The 21,147-nt window shown below is 41.9% G+C and overlaps 1 protein-coding gene across 1 annotated transcript in view; it reads right to left on the bottom strand.

Moving 5' to 3' along the window:
- SNX29 (sorting nexin 29) overlaps positions 1 to 21,147 on the bottom strand; it is a 441,491-nt gene that overhangs the window by 332,692 nt on the left and 87,652 nt on the right. The window contains exons 12-13 of the mRNA XM_074965421.1: positions 19,337 to 19,400; positions 17,219 to 17,347 (exon numbers count right to left, since the gene is read on the bottom strand). Coding sequence (XP_074821522.1) covers positions 17,219 to 17,347; positions 19,337 to 19,400 — 193 coding nt within the window. The remainder of the gene's footprint in view (positions 1 to 17,218; positions 17,348 to 19,336; positions 19,401 to 21,147) is intronic.

The raw sequence follows: 21,147 nt of genomic DNA, 5'->3' as shown, positions 1-21,147 counted from the left end.
TCTATAGTTTAATTAAGAGGGCAAGAAGAAGAAAATTGTGCCATTATTGCTGTATTTAACTTCAGGATTTTTTTCTACATAAATGTAGATTAGAAAGTGTTTTAAGATTCTTTCCTGACAGAATATCAACTGTACAGTATTATACATTAGCCCCTGAACAATGGGCAGCACCACTACCAGGAACTGGAACTCAACCAGAAAAAGCAACTTTGAGAATTATAATACCATACCCAGGCTGAGCAATCAGGCTAAGAACAATGCAAGGAAAAACAGCCAAAAAGTCCTAGATGAAATGTTAATAAAAATGCAATATAAATATCAATGATACACAGGGCTTAATATGGTTTTTCTATGAGCCCAGAGCATGCCACAGTATGTTGTTATACTGTCCCAGCAGCCCAGGAAGTAGATTATGACTCCAAGAGGAGCAATCTCCCTTCCAGTTTCTCCACTGCTCCAGCAAAGGCATAAATTGCATCAGAGGTATAACTGGTGCAGTATATGTTCCCTAGCATATTACAGAAGCTATGCTGGACGCCACATGGAGCTGGAGGGGGTGGGAAGATGACACAATCAAGGCTTCACCTATTCCCTGTCCGCTCCCACCCACATGCATGGGGAAAAATGTAGTGGCTCTGCGGAGCATACTTCCTCTCCTACATTAGCGTACTTCCTCTCCTACATTACTAGCCATGGTATGAGTAACCCATGCAAGGGAATGAAGGGGTACCTCACACTCATTTTCCCATGCAAGTTCACTGTCTGCTTCTGGGCTATAGTTTAAATTTAAAATTTTGTTCCCTTTTTCTTTGAAGATGACCAATACAATTCTTCTTCCCAATGATTGTCTACAGCACACTACCAATTAGCTACCCTGTATTCCTTTACAAAGGCAGTATTTATTCTGCTTTTGGTAGCTCATTCAAGGAATTACAGCATCTCTCATAGAGATCTTTAGCCAGACCAAACAGACTTCAACAACTCACTTGGGTCAAAAGATTCCCTTCATTCCCAGACCCTAGATAAACCCCACTTCATTTCAAAGCTAGTTAAGATTGCAAAGTAACAAGCCTTTCCCTATAATATCATCTGCAAAATCCAAGCACTTAGAACTAATGAAACGAATAAAGACATAACTCATACATTGATCACATGATGTAATCACTCATTTCACAAGCTGCACAGACACACATTATGGAATATTCTTTAATCCTATGGAATCCCAACTAAAGTTGTCAATATCATCATGTATAGAGATACAAAGTGCTCAGTAAGGGTGAACAACCAGACAGTGTGCTTCAGACGGGTTCATTGTGGACACAGGCATGAAACAGGACTGCATTTTATCTCCATAGTTCCGCTTTGCCACGGACTGGATACTGAAGTGTGTAAGCAACACAAATATTTGTACTGCGTGGGTAAATGGCATATGCCTAGGAGACCTAAACTATGCGGATATTGCACTACTGAGGAACACCCCCGAAAAGTTACAAACACAGACACAACCTGGCACAAAAAGCAGCCAAGCAGGACTCAAAATTAGCTATGCTAGAACAAACATCCTTAAAACTCAGATGCCAAGCAGTACCATCATATTAAAAGGCAAAAATATCAAGAAAACAGTTCATCTACCTGGGCAGCACTATATTGGCCAACAGAGCCCTCAAGAATGAAGTGACATCAAGGATAGGAAAGGCATACTAAACAACATATGGAAATCAAAGATATAGAACATCAGAAGAAAACTGAGAATTTTCAATTCAAATGTAGTCTCAGTACTAATCTATGGCTGCAAGAGCTGGAAATCTACCAAAACGTCAGTTAGAAAACTAACTGCCTTCAAAAATAAGTGCCAACAAAAGACTCTTGGCAGCATTATTACAAGCAAAGAGATCCAAGAAGCCACCAACCATCAGTTCTTTCTACGAGAATCAGAAGGATGCACTGGACATATCTGGGTCATGTACTCTGGATGCCAGTGCACAGACTCCCACATGAAGCTGTCAAGTAAAAACCAAATAGTGTGGGGAAATGAAGGCATCCAAGAGAAACTTTAAGAACTCTTGGCACAAAGGACAGAACAGTCAATCTTGAGCAGCAAATGACAGAGAGGAATGGAAGGGACTAGTTTCTGCCCAGGTGTGGGAAGGACACCATGTAATAATAATTGTGGAATAGCAGCATGCTTCTCAGGGAATTGTGGGAGCTTGGGGTGAAGTCCCATAATTCTCTCTTCCATCCTATAACCTTCTCTCCACTCCATTTTTTAAAAATTCCCAAAGTTTTTTGTGTCGGTTCTCAATCTCTCCGCCATCTCACTGGCAGAAGTATGGATGTAGAATAGATCAGCAGAGCTCGTGTCTGTTTGAGGGAATATCTACATGGCAAATTAATGCACAGCAAGCCAGGGTGCGAATCTGCAGCATTTTAAGCTGACACACACTAATTTGCCATGTGTCCCTGCTACAGTCCACTAAACATTCCATAGTGCACTGCGACACACTCCCATTTGAAACAGCAGAATATTAACACATACTACAGAACTTTTAGTGGGCGTAGCAGGTAAATGTGGCAAGTTAGTGCAACTGCAGATTCACACCCTAGCTTGCCACACACTAACTTGCTGTGCAGACAAGCCCTTAGAGAGAGGGTGCTTGCAGAACTTCAACAAGTACCACAGTAGAAATGAGAAAACCTCAGAGCAAATGATGCAGTGAATGAAAGTTGCCAAGTGCTAGAGGCGTTCACTGACTAAATGCACATGGTGGAGAGGCACTTCTGGGTAAGTGAAACAAGCATACAGTGTGCCAAATTTACATCACAATCTGACCCCTCCAGCACAGACCCACCAAAACGAGAGCTGTTTTGACAGTGGAGAAATAGGTGGCGATCACACTCTGGAAGCTTCCAACCCCAGACTGCTGTTGGTCATCTGACAGTCAATTTTGTATTGGAAAGTCTATGGTGGGGGAAGCTGTCATTTCAGTGTGCAAGGCCATTAAGCACACCCTGCTGCACAAAACTAGGACTCTGGGCAACATGCAGGAAATAGACAGACAACGCAAAAGGCTTCCCAAGCCATGGTAGGGTGATATAAAAACAACATATATCCTGATTCTGCCCCACCCCACCCCATGAGAACAAAGGACACTTTTTCCAGGGTTATGCAAGTGTTGGTGGATAACAGGGGATGTTTCACTGACATTAATATAGGATGGTCAGAGAAGGTGCATGATGTTTTAATCTTTTGGAGTACCCAACTTTTTAAAGCTACAAGCAGGACATTTTGCCCAGAGCAACACATTCACATTGATGGGGCTGCAATGCCAGTTGTGATACTCAGGGACCCAGCCAAAACTTTGTTTCAGTGGCTTGTGGAGCCATACACCAGGACAATAGCAAGGAAAAATTTAACTATTGTCTCAGCAGGTGAAGGATGAGTGTTGAATGTGCGTCTGGCAAACTGAAAGGACATGGGAGAAGCCTCATGACTAGGCTGCACCTCAGTGAGCCAAATATTCCTACTGTTATTGCTTTATGTTTGTTTTACGTAATATCTGTGAAGCAAAGGGAGAATCATTACCAGCAGGGTGGATGGGGAAAATGGAAAGACTGCTGATTCCAAACAGCCACACACAAGGGCAATTACAAGAACAAACTGAGGCACTTCATGGCTGAGGGAGTCCTTAAAAGAACACTTTGGCTCTGTGCCATAACCACACTGTGCTGGTTTCTGTGAATTCATGTACTTAGCTTGTATATCAATTTTAAATGAATTGTTAACATACTTTTGATTTTGGTGGGAGTATTAATTTTTTTGCAGGGTTGTACATGTCTGTTTTGTAAAACAAAGTAAATATATCTTCATTTTTCAAAGTAAAACTTAATTCAGCAGTAACAAACAATAAAAATACTTCTAAAAAGGGTTTTAACTATTTAAAGAAGAAGTGCAAGGCACTGACTGTTCCTGCATGAACAACACAGTTGTCAGTGTACACAAAGTCATAGCAATTCACCATATCTTACAACAGAGTTAAGTGGAAGGGATACTGTGACATGCTATCCTGGCAATATGGTCCAGGCTCCAGAGAGATAAATTTGTCTATGAAGTACAATTCCTGCTGACTGTAAGTGTTCTGGGCATTTTGCTCCATAATCCTTTGTAGCATTTGTGCTTTCTGTCTCAGGAGCCACATAATGTCTTGGTGGACTTCCCTATGCTCCTCCCTCTCCTTTTGTCTTTCCTCTCATGAATTCCCTCCACTCATGTGTTTTGTGGCCCCTGGACTTGGAGCTTTTGAGGATCTGAGAATATGTTTTCCCTTGTCCATTTCTTCTTCATCTTGATTAAGGTCAGTCTTTCAGCTGGCATGGAAGGTGTTGGGGGCGGAGGGGAGGAGCAGGGCCAACCTTAGCCACACGCAGCATACGCGGCTGCGTAGGGCACCCAAAAATTTGGGGCACTCCTGGGTCTTAGTGTCCATCCTCCTGCCTCTTCCTATCCCTGTTCTGACCCTTCCTGAAGGCTCCCACGGCTAGCTGCTGCAGCCTGGTGACTCTTTACTCCACAGGGGATCTAGTAACTTAAAAGTGAAAACAACAGGAGTACTTGTAGCACCTTAGAGACTAACAAATTTATTAGAGCATAAGCTTCCGTGGGCTACAGCCTACTTCATCGGATGCATAGAATGGAACATATAGTAAGAAGAAATATATATACATACAGATAAGTTGGAAGTTGCCATACAAACTGTGAGAGGCTAATTAGTTAAGATGAGCTATTATCAGCAGGAGAGAAAAACTTTTGTAGTGATAATCAAGATGGCCCATTTAGACAGTTAACAAGAAGGTGTGAGGATACTTAACTTTAGGGAAATAGATTTAATATGTGTAATGACTCAGCCACTCCCAGTCTCTATTCAAACCCAAGTTAATGGTATCTAGTTTGCATATTAATTCAAGCTCAGCAGTTTCTCATTGGAGTCTGTTTTTGAAACTTTTCTGTGGCAAAATTGCCACCCTTAAATCTTCTACTGAGTGGCCAGAGAGGTTGAAGTGTTCTCCTACCGGTTTTTGAATGTTATGATTCCTGATGTCAGATTTGTGTCCATTTATTCTTTTGCGTAGAGACTGTCCGGTTTGGCCAATGTACATGGCAGAGGGGCATTGCTAGCACATGATGGCATATATTACATTGGTAGATGTGCAGGTGAACGAGCCCCTGATGGCATGACTAATGTGATTAGGTCCTATGATGGTGTCACTTGAATAAATATGTGGACAGAGTTGGCACCGGGCTTTGTTGCAAGGATAGGTTCCTGGGTTAGTGTTTTTGTTGTGTGTTGTGTGGTTGCTGGAGAGTATTTGCTTCAGGTTGAGGGGGCTGTCTGTAAGCGAGGACTGGTCTGTCTCCCAAGATCTGTGAAAGCGAGGAATCATTTTTCAGGACAGGTTGTAGATCTTTGATGATGCACTGGAGAGGTTTTAGTTGTGGGCTGAAGGTGACAGCTAGTGGCGTTCTGTTATTTTCTTTGTTGGGCCTGTCATGTAGTAGGTAACTTCTGGGCATTCTTCTGGCTCTGTCAGTCTGTTTTTTCACTTCAGCAGGTGGGTATTGTAGTTTTAAGAATGCTTGATAGAGATCTTGTAGGTGTTTGTCTCTGTCTGAGGGATTGGAGCAAATGCGGTTGTATCTTAGAGCTTGGCTGTAGACAATGGATTGCGTGGTGTGTCCTGGATGGAAGCTGGAGGCATGTAGGTAAGTACAGCGGTCAGTAGGTTTCCGGTATAGGGTGGTGTTTATGTGACCATCGCTTATTAGTACAGTAGTGTCCAGGAAATGGACCGCTTGTGTGGATTGGTCTAGGCCAAGGTTGATGGTGGGATGGAAATAGTTGAAATCATGGTGGAATTCCTTAAGGGCTTCTTTTCCATGGGTCCAGATGATGAAGATGTCATCTATGTAGCGCAAGTAGAGTAGGGGTGCTAGGGAACGAGAGCTAAGGAAGCGTTGTTCTAAGTCAGCCCATAAAAATTTTAGCATACTGTGGGGCCATGCGGGTACCCATAGCAGTGCCGCTGACTTGAAGGTATATATTGTCCCCAAATGTGAAATAGTTGTGGGTGAGGACAAAGTCACAAAGGTCAGCCACCAGGTTTGCCTTGACATTATCATCTTGATTATCACTATAAAAGTTTTTCTCTCCTGCTGATAATAGCTCATCTTCACTAATTAGCCTCTCACAGTTTGTATAGCAACTTCCATCTTATCTGTATGTATATATATTTCTTATTACTATATGTTCCATTCTGTGCATCCGATGAAGTGGGCTGTAGCCCATGAAAGCTTATGCTCCAATAAATTTGTTAGTCTCTAAGGTGCCACAAGTGCTCCTTTTCTTTTTGCGGATACAGACTAACATGGCTGCTACTCTGAAACCTGTCATTAAAAGTGAAAAAGCCTTCCAGCCTGCCAGACCTATTAGCACAACACTGAAACTGTTAAAGAGCCATTCAAGTGGTAATGAAGCCATTTAACTGGCATTTGCCAACCCCCAGGTATATAATGTCAGTTTCTGAATTTACTGACAAAAACAGTGGTGCATTACTGTAATATTTACTCAGAACATGCTAGTTCTTAGGACCTTAGTTTAAAATTTGCTTTAAAAATATTTCATTAGTGTGTTGCTGAAGATGATAAAAATCACATCTCTAAAACATCCTTGCATAGATTTTTAGATGCACAATCTTCATCTTTAGCCTTAAATACTTGGATCTTCAGACATATAGTTTTTTAAATAAATCCTTCAAAGGACCACCCTTATCTAAAATACACATTTTAATTTTAATTACTATCATACAAAAAACTTGCTTCCAAAGTCTTCCTGTCCTTTCTGTCCATCCCCTTCTCCCTTCACCCTCCCTTTGAAGAGAGCCCTTAAAGGGACAACACCCCTTTCCTGCCAGAGAGCTGGACAAACGCATCTCCCTTTCTCTACTTCTGACTATTTGATGAACTAGTTTTAAGAGAACCCTCTAGCAAAATCAGTACCTTAGTAAGATATAAAATTCTTTGGAAACATTTTTTAAAGTTGGTGAAATTTCATAAACGTCTATAGTTATGGAGATCACACAAAGTAAATTAGTGTTCCCTTTTTCTAAAAGCAATGAACATTGTTATGAACAAACAAAACCTCTGTGACTGATTAGTTTAAAATAATGTCTTTGTTTCAGTGAGTTAATTATGTAGTAATCTGGAATGATTACTTTACGAAGGCTTAAGAGTACATTTAAAATATAAAATCATCTTAGAAATACTGATTAAGAAAATGTAAAACAGAGAAGAGCTGCATCATGTATTCCATAATATTTAATGTTGTATTCAGCAGGAAAGCTGACTTGCCCTTACTACAAAGTTTTTGCAAATAAATCTCTGACAAACTTCAGGGTATATCAGAAAACCCATGACTGACATTTTTTATTGCCAAATTTAGTGCTTTTAATTAGGTACCTTCTGCATGTCCAAACTTCTAGCATGCAGTGGAAAACATGCTCCATTTTCTTTAGAAAGAAATTGCAGAAGAGTGGTTTTTTCAAATGTCATTTGCTTAATTTGGGTTCAGGGATTTGGCTGGAAAGGGGTGATCAGGGAGGGGGAGGAAAGAGAGGAGGGAGACAGGGCAGGATCTGGGCAGAGTGGGGGCGGGGCCTGGGACAGAGCAGAGGTGGAGCATAGGCGGGTCCACAGGTGGGCTGGGGAGCTAGCCTTCTCAAGTGGCAGCTTCACCCACTGCCCATGATAGCAGGTAACAGCAGGTCAGCTCCTGCACCCCAGTGTGCACTGCAGTCTCCTTAGGCAGGGGCCATATTCACAGAGCCGAATGCACTGGCACCGCATATTCAGCATGAGGGAGAGGGTACGGGGTCTCTGCAGGGAACTGTGACTCTCCGCCACCGTGAGGCGGGCCAGGTGGCTCTTCAAGACAGTTCAGTGCCTCCCAGCATGGAGAGTATATGTGGTAATTTCCAAAACCTGTAGCCAAGAGGGGTGTGAGGTGGACTGTGGTGTGTCCCAGGTAACAAATGCGGGGATAGTACAGTAAGTATCGCTAAACTTACTATAGGCACTGGTGATTCTGGCCAATATATCTCTCATGAGGATGCCAAAGGTCCGGAGAAGGCAATTGTTCAAGGCAACTCCAGGCTGCCCAGGCCTGTCTGCTGCCAGCCCCTACACAATAATGGTGCTACCAGCTCACTGCAGAGTGGAATATGAAAGTGTCCTACTGTAGCGGAAAAAAACACCCCTTCCTAGAAATGTTCAATCTAAGCTGAAAAGAATACCTGCTTGAAATCTTTATTGAGATTATGACAGATGACAAAAAAGAGATATTCATACCAAGATCAACCTAAAACTCTAAAACAGAAGGGTTGTCACTGCTGCTGAGCTCTACAAGTCAGTTCAAAGCCAAGCCCCTTGAGCCAGCAACAAACCATCTCTAACTCTTTCTATCCATGAATCTAAGCACAGCATGCAAGTAATTTGTTGTGGACTTGGACTAAAGAATTTACATTACATGTTTACCATCCAATGATTAATTTAAAAAATCATATAGTCTGAATGACCAGTTAATGGACTGCTTGCAAGGATTATTTTAAATTTTCTATTTATTTTAATTGAATGCTCAGGTACCCATTTCAGTATATTTCTTTTTCTGTTTGCATTATCAATTTATATTTGTAGAAATACTATCTGCCTGCTCGGGCTAAAGCATGCATTTGGGAATGTTTGTATATTGCTTGTAGTTTGGGACCTGTGTAAATCACTATTTCTTGGTGGGCACAGAAATCATGAAAATACCCCCAAACCATGACTTTTAAAAATACTATCTGAGGCTCTGTCTACACTACCGCGGTAAGTTGACCTACGCTACGCAACTCCAGCTACGTACCTTAGGTCAAGTTACCGTGGAGTCTACACCGCGAGGGGTCGATGAGAGAAAAATCTCCCGTCAACTTACCTTATTCTTCTCATCGGGGTAGAGTACCGGGGTCGACTGGAGAGCAATCTGCAGTGGATTTGGCGGGTCTTTACTAGACCTGCTAAATCAACCGCCAGTGTATCAATCTCACAGCTTCAATATGGGCTGTAGTGTAGACCTGCCCTTAGTTACAATGATCTTTTAAATATTACCTTAGCTTACAGTGCTGTCCCCATGCAGAGAAACAGAGTGCTATGTGCCTGTCTGTGAGGAAGAATGGAGTACTGTGCACAAATGTAGTAAATGTCAAGAACGGAATGAATTTCACCAGCAAACTTTGTCGATGTCAAGATTAAATTTGCTGGTTACATTCGTTCCATGGAAACTCCATGAAATTCAATACTTTGCCTTACTTATAGTATTTTTGTCTCTTATTTTTTGTGTCTGATTGCCAGTGAACGTTGTTCAAACAAAGGCTACTCCAAAAAGCAATTCCTTTGTTGTTGCCTGCCTACAAGTGGTTGCCATTTTGAGGGGCCCATGAAATGAGTAAAAGAAGCATGCATTAATTAACCTATACCTGACCTCCCTTCCCTTCCCTCAGAGGATTCCACCTCTGGGATTGTCTAGGTCAGGTCTGGCTGGCTCTCAATAAGCTCCAGGCTCTCTGCAGAGTCTGCATCCTTCATGTCCCCCTCCACAGTAAGCTTTTCATCACTGTGAATTGCTGGGGCTCCTTCTTCCACGTCTTGTGAGATGCTAAGTGTCACCTGTTGGCTGGTCGTGGTGTCCTTGCCTAATATGGGATCCAGATCTGCACAGCAGTGGCCAATTAGTAGTACTACTACAGCTCCCAGAGTCTGACAACATCCTCTACCTTTTGGTAGGACTGTTGTAGTTCTCCCCTTTGCCCAGCATTGCTGCTCGTCCCTGTACAACTTTTGCATCCCCTCTGCAATGTCAGAATAAACATGTTTGTTCCTGGGGAGCAATTCCACAGCCGGGCTTGCACTGCCTCTTCTCTACAGAGGCTAAGGAAGTCCAAGACGTCTTTCTTAGACCTAACTGCAGCATGAGACAGCATGACATTTTCTTAACTGCAGCTGTACCTGGTGCCCGTATCTGTGTGCTAAGGTAACAAAGATGTGCTCGATAAGGTGGACTATTAGAAAGAGAGGAACTTCCAAAACATGCTGGGGATTTCAAACCAGGGAAGGGGGAAAGACTTCCAGTCACTGTGGTCCCTGGGCAACAGAATTCAAAATTAGGACCAGAGTGGTCACTGTGACAGGAACAGGAGCTTTGTGGGATAGTTCCTGGAGGACTATTTCCACTGGTATAGGTAACGCATTCTAACAGTGGAGCAGCACCAGTAGAGGGCTTATGTCAGTCAAGGAGGTGGTTTAACTTGATTGACACAAAGTCAGTGTTTTACCAACAGGACTCAAAATTGAGCATGGACACATGCAAGAATGTGTTGACATAAGGCAAGTTTTACTAGCAAAACTTGGTAGCGTAGACCAGGCCTTAGTCAGTCACAGACATTTCACCTTAAAAGAGGTACCAAGTTTAAATCCTGCTTTACTGCTAATCTCTACCAACTCAACATCTGCAGGCGATATGCCAGTGTAAGGCAAGGGTCTGGGGCTAAAAAGTCAACTGACCTTAAAGCGGGTAAAGTTTCTGTCAGAACCACACACCGTGCTGCCAGGCCCCATGTCACTGACCCCAACAGCTGGCCAATACAGATATAGAGCTGGATATACTATATAGTAAATGCATAAACAACATACTAAATGCACAGCAGCTTATGTCTCTTAACTAACCCTACTAGCAGCCTCATATACACAATGAACAAGAGAGGCGGCATACTGCCCACTGCAACAGAGGAACAGTTACCCATAGCTACTCTGAGTTCTTTTACAGAGATAAGAATGGAGTCACTCAAGAGCAGCTCTGCTAGCGTTCACAAGACAGCTAACAAAATCTTTTACAGTCAACGTATTAAAGGTTGCTGACATATCTAAAACAATCAGCATGGGCCCTTTATCTTCATCCATTGCTAGGAGATCGTTAACTAAAGCAACCACTGAAGTTTCTACCCCATACCCAAGCCTATAACCAGATTAAACATGATTAAAAATCTGAGGAATCAAAGAACTGACAGAATTGCCTTGCCACGAACTTCAGTGACCTTTCCTAAAATCCTAGCTAGGATACAGAGCAATAGTTAGCCATAACATCAACATTAAGAGTTAGTTTCCTGAGTACAGCCTTACACAGTAACTTCTTTAAGAGCTGCTAGTAGCCTGCTCCACATATGGAAATATTGACAATCTTGACCAACACTAGCCTCTGTACTCCTCCACTGGCCTTCACCAGCAAGGAAGGACAAGGTTCTAATTTGTATATTGTGGCATGAAGCTGCCCAAACATCTCTAACTTCAGTGAGCAACTGTGGCTGAAACTCAAACAGACACAGTGTTTGTCCCCTCACAACACTGTTCTGTGTCCATGACAGAGGATAGCTTAGGCTGAATCTAAGCATTTTTGGTTGCAAAGAAATATGAAAATTTTTCATAACAAGAAAAAACAAACATCACAATAATTTAATGGCGACAGCAAGGATTCACCAAGCCACCAGCCACTCAGAACAATTCAGCTGTGCAAGACTTCGCAACTGCTATGATGGATGTGAAGTATATTTTTTGCTTCTCGCACAGCAAAAGCATGCAATCTTAACAACTCAGTATGAAGCAATCAGTCCGACTGGGCTCAAGATTTCCAGCATCAACACTAGCCAACTGCCATCTTCCTTTATCTGTCACAAGTCATCTGTAAACCACAGGTAAGCTGTTACGAGCAGGACAGTGGGGTGGGAGGAAGTTTTGTTTCATGGTCTCTGTGTGTATATAATGTCTTCTGCAGTTTCCACAATATGCTATGCATCCGATGAAGTGAGCTGTAGCTCACGAAAGCTCATGCTCAAATAAACTGGTTAGTCTCTAAGGTGCCACAAGTACTCCTTTTCTTTTTTCTTTTTACGAATACAGACTAACACGGCTGTTACTCTGAAACCTGTAAACCACAGTGACATGTGAGGACAAATCCAGAACAGTATGTACTTAAGAGTCACTGTAACAGTGGAGAACGAAAGATTGTCAATGGTTTGATAAGACTTTATAATAAAGTGGTCTGTCAGAGGAACAGATTTATCCCCTAAGACACTCGGAAAACTCACTGGGGGTCCATGAACCTCTATAGGCAAAACCATCAAAACAGTTCAAATAGATGCATCCTAATCTAAAATTGAAGGAGATAAGAGTTGGTCCATCACAGGGGTAATTATCCATCTCTCTAGTCTAACCTCTACCCCAGAATAAACCACAAGACCTGAAGTATGCCCACCCTTATGAGTTTGCAACCACCTGCAAACTAGAGAAAAAAGATGACACCTATAGCCTAGGATAATACAACACAACTTAGTACTTGAGAAAAGATTGCTCAAAGTATTTTGCTGAAAGACCATTAATAATATTGTCTTTGATTTAAAATAGAATCAACAGAGAAGACAAACATTTATACTTTCTGCTAACACATATTTGGTAGAGTAAACTTTGCTCAAAAGATCCAGGATGGAGAAAATTTAATCCTTTGCTTGAACCTTCTATTGTTATTTGGGTATTTTTCTAGCAAATATTTAGATATATTTCTGGCTCTGTAGCAGCTGACAGTTGACCTATTTGCTTAAACATTGAGTGATGTAGTTTCTTCTGAAAATGTTGAAAAATGCTTATACATCATACTATGCTGTTGAAAAAATAAAGCAAGTTTTTGATACAGGTGTAGTCATGACCATAGATAGAAATCATCACAGTGACAGTTTTCCATACCTATTTCAAAATTAAGCATTAGGTATAAAACAGTAAATGGCAGCAAATAAAAAAGTTGAATAACTTGAAAAGGAAATTTGATTAATTTAAACAGCTTGTTTGCCGGAAACATCCCCCACTTCCTCACAACACATTTGTATACTGAATACTTAGGCCTGGTCTACACTACGAGGTTAGGTCGAATTTAGCCACGTTGGGTCGATTTTATAATGAATGCATCTACACAACCAACCCCATTCCGCTGACCTAAAGGGCTCTTAAAATCGACTGCTGTACTGCTCCCTGACGAGGGGAGTAGCGCTAAAATTGACCTTCCTGGGTCAAATTTGGGGTAGTGTAGATACAGCGCTGTGCAATTCGATGGTATTGGCCTCCGGGAGTTATCCCAGAATGCTCCAATGTGACTGCTCTGGACAGCACTTTCAATTCTGCTGCACTAGCCAGGTACATAGGAAAACCCCCAGGAACTTTTGAATTTCATTCCTTGCTTGGGCAGCCTGGCGAACTCAGCAGAACAGGTGACCATACACTCCCAGAATCGCAAACGAGCTCCAGCATGGAACGAACGGGAGACACTGGATCTGACTGCTGTATGGGGAGAAGAATCTGTGAAGGCAGAACTCTGAACCAGCAGAAGAAATGCTGATAATATATGCCAAAATTGCACAAGGCATGGTGGACAGAGGCTACACCAGGGATGTATAGCAGTGCCACGTGAAGGAGCTCAGACAAGCCTACCAAAAGTCAAAGGAGGCAAACGGTCACTCCAGGTCAGAGCCCCAGACATGCCGCTTCTATGATAAGCTGCATGCCATTCTAGGGGGGGACCCTACCAGTACCCCAACACTCTCCGTGGACACCTGCAAGGTGGAAGCCTCATGCAACACAGATGAGGAGTTTGTGGATGAGGAAGAGGAGAATGTGCAGCAGGCAAGCAGAGAATCTGTTCTCCCTGGCAGCCAAGACCTTTTCCTCACCCTGGAGTCAATACCCACCCAGTGCCTATTGTTCCCTGATGGCGGAGAAGGCACCTCTGGTGAGTGCACATTTGAAACGACACCACAGGGGTTAAAAGCAATTGTGTTTAACATTTGATTTGCCCTGAACAATTGGGATGCATTCGCAGCCAGTACAGCTAATGGAGAAGTCTATTAACGTGTCTGGGGATGGAGCGGGAATCCTCCAGGGACATCTCCATGAAGCTGTCCTGGAGGTATTCTGAAAGCCTTTACAGAAGATTTCTCGGGAGGGCTGTGTATTTCGTCCTCCACGGTAGGACACTTTACCACGCCAAACCAGTAGCAAGTGGTCTGGAATCACTGCAGCACAAAGCATGGCAGCGAATGGTCCTGGGTTTTGGTTGCATTCATGCAACATTTGCTCTTTATCTTTCTGTGTCAGCCTCAGGAGAGTGATATCATTCAGGGTCACTTGGTTGAAATACAGGAAGTTTTGTAAGGGAACAGTAATCCCCTCTGTTTAGTGATCCCCAACACATTAGACCCCAGACAAACTGGGCTGCTTGCACTTGGCTAAAAGGAATCATCCCGGAGAATAGCCACGTGGGGGAAGAGGGGTGTGCTACACATCCACCCCAAAACAGCAGCCCCTCCTTTTAAATGGCAACCGCAGCCCCTCCTTTTAAATAGCAAACACAACTGGCATTGGTTGCTATTGAAAAGGAGGGCGCTGCAGTTTGAAACCATTCCCACATGTTACGAATGCGGAAGAAGCCAACCCCACGTACCCTTTGGCTTACCATGGCTGCCTGGAAACCGAATTCTGTTGCCCAGACATGTGTGATGTGTCACCATACCAGCAGGCACTCAATATAAAAGGCAAAATGTGACCTTGTACCTAAAGCACATGTGCTGTCTGCTAGGAATTGCTTGATTCACTGTGAAAGAATCTCCCTTTTGTTCTCAGAATTGTATCTTCTTAAAAGTCTACTCTCCCTCTTTTTCCCCCGTGCAGCTGCAAATGCTTCTATGCTCCCCGCATCAACTCCATCCCTGAGGTTATTGCAGACTAGAAGGCGAAAAAACCACACTCGTGATGACATGTTTTCAGAGCTCATGCAATCCTCCAGCACTGAAAGGGCACAGCTGAATGCATGGAGGCATTTGGTGGCAGAGGCCAGGAAAGCATACAGTGAGCGTGATCAGAACACGCAGGAGGAGATGCTGAGGCTAATGGGGGGGCAAACGGACATGAGAGGCGTCTGGTGGAGCTGCAGGAAAGGCAACTAGAGTACAGACCACCGCTGCAGCCATTGTGAAACCACCTGCCCTCCTCGCCAAGTTCCATATCCTCCTCACCCAGACGTCCAAGAACACGGGGCGGGTGGATGGAAGGCTCTGTGTACCTACTACTCAACTAACTCCAGGGGGTGGCCTAAGCAACAGAAGGCTGTCATTCAAACAACTTTGATTTGTAGCGTAGCTACAATAAGCAATGTGGCCTTGTCCTTCCCTCCTCCCCCACCCCACCATCAAACCCTTTGTACACCCAGGCTTCCTTTTACTAGTCAGCGCTGTCAGTGATCTCAAGGTTTTTTTTAATAAATAAAGAATGAATGGATACGAACAACTGGGACTTTATTTCCTGTGCCAGTTGGGAATTGGCTTACAGGGAAGTACATTCACCAAAGGGGGCGGCTTTGCATCAAGGACAAACACACACAACTGTCACACCGTAGCCTGGTCAGTCATGAAACCGGTTTTCAAAGCCTCTCTGATGCGCAGCGCGCCTCAGTGTGCTCTTCTAATTGCCCTAGTGTCTGGCTGTTCAAAATTGACTGCCAGGTGATCTGCCTCAACCTCCCACCCCGCCATAAACGTCTCCCTCTTATTCTCACAGATATTCTGGAGCACACAGCAAGCAGCAATAACAATGGCAATATTGCTTTCACTGAAGTCTAACCTACTCAGCAAACTGTGCCAGCACCCTTTTAAACATCCAAAGGCACATTCTACCACCACTCTGCACTTGCTCAGCCTATAGTTGAACTGCTCCTTACTGCTGTCCAGGCTACCTGTGTACGGCTTCATGAGCCATGGGAGCAAGGGGTAGGCTGGGTCCCCAAGGATAACTGTTGGCATTTCAACATCCCCAATGGTAATTTTCTGGTCGGGGAAGAAAGATGCAAGCGTCATGCACTTTTCCCGAACATCCCATGTTGATGTGGGTGACACGGCCCTTGTGATCCCCCAGTGCTTGCAGCACCATTGAAAAGTACCCCTTGCGGTTTATGTACTGGCTGACCTGTGGTCCGGTCCCAAGACAGGGATATGTGTTCCATTTATCGCCCCACCAGTGGCGATAATTAAAATAATTGTCAGTAGTTACTAAGGGTTAAAAAGTAACTACTCAAGAGATTTCAATTCAATTACAAGATAACAAGAGATTCACATTTTCATTTCATTTCAGATGTTTTGGTTGAGAGTACAGAATATCTGCTTTGTGATGAAACTTTGAAGACTGCTCAAAGGCAAGTGAACACAGAATAATAGACTATGAATAGATATTAAATTATTTCTATAAAATTGTATACAATCTTAAATTATGCTATTTTCAATACATAATATAGTCTTTTCTGTTCAGTAAGTACAGAAGTAGGCAAAGCCATTTGGTTACCAGTTAGTAAACTGAAAGTTGGTGGGACAAGAAGAGTGAAAGGAACTATCTTACTTTGAAGATAGTAAATTTTTCTTCTATTCCCTTAAAAAGCAGATACATTTCTACTGACTCTTACCCAGAAGAGTCTTCCTTGTATTCTCTCAGATCCTTGACTGTAGAACATTATTACTAAGGAAAGTTATTGGTTTTGACCAAGTCTACAGCTTTGGGAGGAACAAACGTGGAGCAGGACATCTGTCTACCCAGCCATATCAGCCAAGTCAACCTTGGAAATCAGTGGGGGAGATAACTGTCAGCATTTTACTGTCCTCACATCCAAGGTTGTTTTTTCCTCTAGTAAATAAAAAATTAAAAAAAAAAAATCTTCCCAATGAAAATATGTGCAACGATATGTTTACACAGAACAAAAAAATACAAAGAATGAAGTTTGGTAGCGAAAATTACATTTCTCTCTGATACTTACCACACAATTTAAGCACAGAATGGTTTAAAATGATGTGTTTATGCACTTCATAGAACAGATTATGAAGTATATAGATCACCTACTCCTGCGTATTTGTGCACCCCTTCCTCTCCTTACCACCAAATGAAGTCTTTCCATATGCAATTCACCTATTTAGGTCTTTTCTAAAGAACGCTAAATATATTTATTCCAAACTTTAGCCAATTAGCTACTTGCTTTCAGTGATTGTTTTACCTCCCTACCTTGCCAAGGCTTGGATCTTTGCTGCATGTCGCTCCTCGTGATCTGCTACTTTCCTTCTCAAGTTTTCAATTTCTTGCCTGAGTAGTGCAGAATGTTCCATCTCTCCATCAAGCAGGTTTCGCAGAGATCTGGAAAAAGGGAGCTCCATCTGTTATAACCAGGCAAATCCCCTGCAATTTAAAGTGCTGTATATATAAAGCTGGGTGGGGCTCAACCCACAATCACTGGCAGCGGGGGAGAAATGGATGCGGTTCATCAGCAGTCCCTACATTTTTAAACCACAATAAGAATAAGTTACAAATAATTAAGTCACACTTTAAACAATAAAAAGGCAGGATATTAAAAAAAGCCACTTGAAGGTGTAAACTGAAATCTGTATGACTGTAGTATGTGTCTCAAACAATCCACCTGGAGAAAAGACAACACCTTCTTTCTATGTTTTTATTTATGGTGTTCCAATTAGACTGAGTAAGTACATAGCCGAGATAAGGAAGGTGTTTGCTTCTCTATTTCATTTTGTTATTTAAAATATTTTTTAAAAGTTTAATTTTAAATTATACAGCATTTTTCATCCAAAAGAAATAGAAAAAGATTTACAAACTATACATTCACACAATTCTAGCATAATATATTTATATCTAGTGTGGTTTCTACTTCTGGTGTGGCAGCTAACCGACATACAAGATTCTGCGTAACTGAGAAAAGAGGAGACATTCTGACCCAAGGTACTAGGGCAAACCTGTTCTCTTATGAAAAGTATCCTGAGATCTTAAAATATTATTTTGACCATAGATTTAGTCTTTGTAAAAATATAGTTTAACAAAAATTCTCACCTCACTCAGTTCCATGCAATTTTAATTCTAATGAAAGTTTGTTTGCTTGTAAATCATAGAAATCATAGACTGTAGGACTGGAAAGTACCTTGATAAAGTCATTTCATCCAGTCTCCTGAACTGAGACAGGACTAGGAATTATCTAGATTAAACTATCCCCTACAGGTGTTTGTCAAACTTGTTCTTAAAATCCTCCAATGATGGAGATTCCACAACCTCCCTAGGTAATTTGGTCCAGTGCATAACTACCCTAACAGTTAGGAAGGTTTTTCCAATGTCTAACCTAAATCTCCCTTGCTGCAATTTAAGATAATTCTTTCTTGCCCTGTCCTCAGTGGGTATGAAGAACAATTTACCACCCTCCTCTTTATAATAACCTTTACTTGAAGGTTGAAGACTTATGTCCCCCAGTCTTCTCCTCTCCAGACTAAACAACCCCATTTTTTTAAATCTTTCCTTGTAGGTCATGTTTTCTAGATCTTTAGTCATTTTTGTTGCTCTCCTCTGGACTTTCTCCAATTTGCCCACATCTTTCCCAAAGTGTGGTGTCCATAACTGGACACAGTACTCCAGTTAAGGCCTTATCAGTGCTGAGTAGAAAGAAAGAATTAGTTCTCGTGTCTTGCTTACAAAACTGCTGCTAATACATACCAGAATGATGTTCGTTTTTGCAACAGTATTACACGGCCTACTCATATTTACTTTGTGATCCACTATAACCCCCAGATCTTTTTCTGCAGTTCTTTTTCTGAGGCAATCATTTCCCATTTTGTATTTGTGCATTAGATTATTCCTTCCTAAGTACAGTACATTGCATTTGTCCTCATTGATTTTTATGCTATTAATTTCACACCACTTTTCCAGTTTGTCAAGATCATTTTGAATTCCAATCCTGTCCTTCAAAGTGTTTGCAACTCAGCTCGGTATCAACCACAAACTTTATAAGTGTATGCGTCATGCCATTTTTCCAAATCATTTATGAAATTATTGAATAGAACTAGACCCAGGACAGATCCCTGCAGGACACCATTCAATAAGCTCTTCCAGCTTCACAGTGAACCATTGATAACTACTCTGAGTAGATAACAGTTACACAGCCACCTTATATTAGGTTATAGAAGCACTGCAGCATTTTGCTAGTCAAGTTGCACAAAAGGAATACAAGCACCAAGCAGAAGATAACTGCTTTAATAGCAATTTTTCCTACATGTAAAGGAGCTAAGTGACAAAAACATAATTATGATGAAATTATACATGGCATCCAGTGTAGAAATAGAAAGTTACCTGTTCTGTTCTTCGAGCTCATCCTTTCTGTTCATCATGGCCACAATAGCTTGCCGAAGTTCATCTGAGAAGGGAAGAAAATATAAATGAACTATGCATCCTTTTATCATTTCAGATTAAAAGGTCATAAGTACTATGGCCCCAATTCAGCAAAGCACTTATGTACTTATGTTTCATCAACTTAAGTGATCTTTTGAGAAGTGGTATAACTTGACACCTGCAGTATGCACTAGTATACCTTGTTTAGTATTGTAAATCAGTCTGCATGAGGCCGTAACTCTAATTTTAACAATGCAGTCTACTTCACTGCAGCTGCTGTCTTCTGACACTGCCACGTACGACACCTTAAAATAAGTTAATATTTTCAATATATGTACACAAACAAGCCAAACTGTTATAGCTTACTATCTTTACTTCACTCAACCTCTCAGTTGAACATTCTGACAAAGGAGATCTGCCTTGACAAGATAACTCCTCTTTCCCTAGTTTCTGAGGGAGACTTTAGGGCACATCAGGTTACCAGAAATAAACTAATCAAGAGTCTCTCACTTTCTTGACCAAAACTAAAAAAAAAAAAAAAAAAAAATTTAATTAGTACAGAGTAAGTCCCTTTTAAAACCAACTTTACTTGTTCCATAACTCAATCCCCGCCTTCTTCATGACACTGGAATGTCTGTATTTTTTAACTAATTGAAAATTCTCTTGGGGGAAAAACGGAAAGGACAAATATGAGTCAAAAAATCCAATGACATCACATCAAGTTTTTAGGGTGGAATTTTACAATGCTGTGCAGAATTACTAAACTACATGCAATAAATTCCTTCTGCATCCTAACAAAATTGAGAAATGCTAGATTTGAAGACGACCAGTCACATCATTATTCTAGATATACCATACTGCACAATAAAAACTTATTAAATGGACACATAAAATGGCAATTACACTAATGATGTTTGGATTTTTATTTATGAAACCATCAGATTCAGAGTGAGAAAATTATCAGTAACAAACTTGGCAGAAGGTGGTGGCAGATTCGGGGACCCACATAAATTCACCTCAGGCAAAAATTTTCAGAAGCACCTAAGGGTATGTCTACACTGCAATGTAACACCAGGATTAGTGGAACTCAAGTCAGCAGCCCCTGGACTTGAGAACTCAGAGCTTGAGCATCTACACTGATTGCCAAGGATAGGTTAAGAATTTTTTAACCAGTGCCCAAACCCGGGGTTCCAGCATCCACACTACAGTATACAGACCCAGTTGTATCCCAGACTTCCTAGCGGCCTCCTGAAATCTGGCTGCTCTAGCCCTTTCTTTGTGGTGCAACGTGGGAAAACTTGACTATCCACCCACACATTACAGGAAGTTTAAAAACCCTGCCAACACATTCTGCCGAGTAATCATTTTCGTCTGGACGGTTCCAGCAACTGGAGTCAGTAACATGGAGGACATTTCAAGAACTTTTTTTTATTGCTTGGGCTCTCACTCCTGTTTCAGGACACGGGCAGCTGAATTTCCATGAAATTCTGGCAGACAGTTCGGTAGCATTTTCTGACCCACCAAAGGCATGTGACAGATCTAATAATGGAGCAGGATGACGATAACACAGACATGACAGACTCAAACTGGCTGATACTGCTTCTGACACTCAGTATAACCATTGTTGACTCCTATATAGTCTGGTGCTTCTGAAGCAGGGCTACAAGCACAGAACGTTGGGACCACATCACCATGCAAACCTGGATTACCAGCATGAGGTCCAGCACTTTCGCATGAAGACAGTCATATTTCTGGAGCTTTATGAGCAACTT

The sequence above is a fragment of the Natator depressus genome, chromosome 10 (assembly GCF_965152275.1).
Source record: "Natator depressus isolate rNatDep1 chromosome 10, rNatDep2.hap1, whole genome shotgun sequence".
In the NCBI taxonomy this organism is placed as follows: domain Eukaryota; kingdom Metazoa; phylum Chordata; order Testudines; family Cheloniidae; genus Natator; species Natator depressus.
Note: the sequence above shows the minus strand (reverse complement) of the source record. Positions and strands in the feature narration are given on the sequence as shown.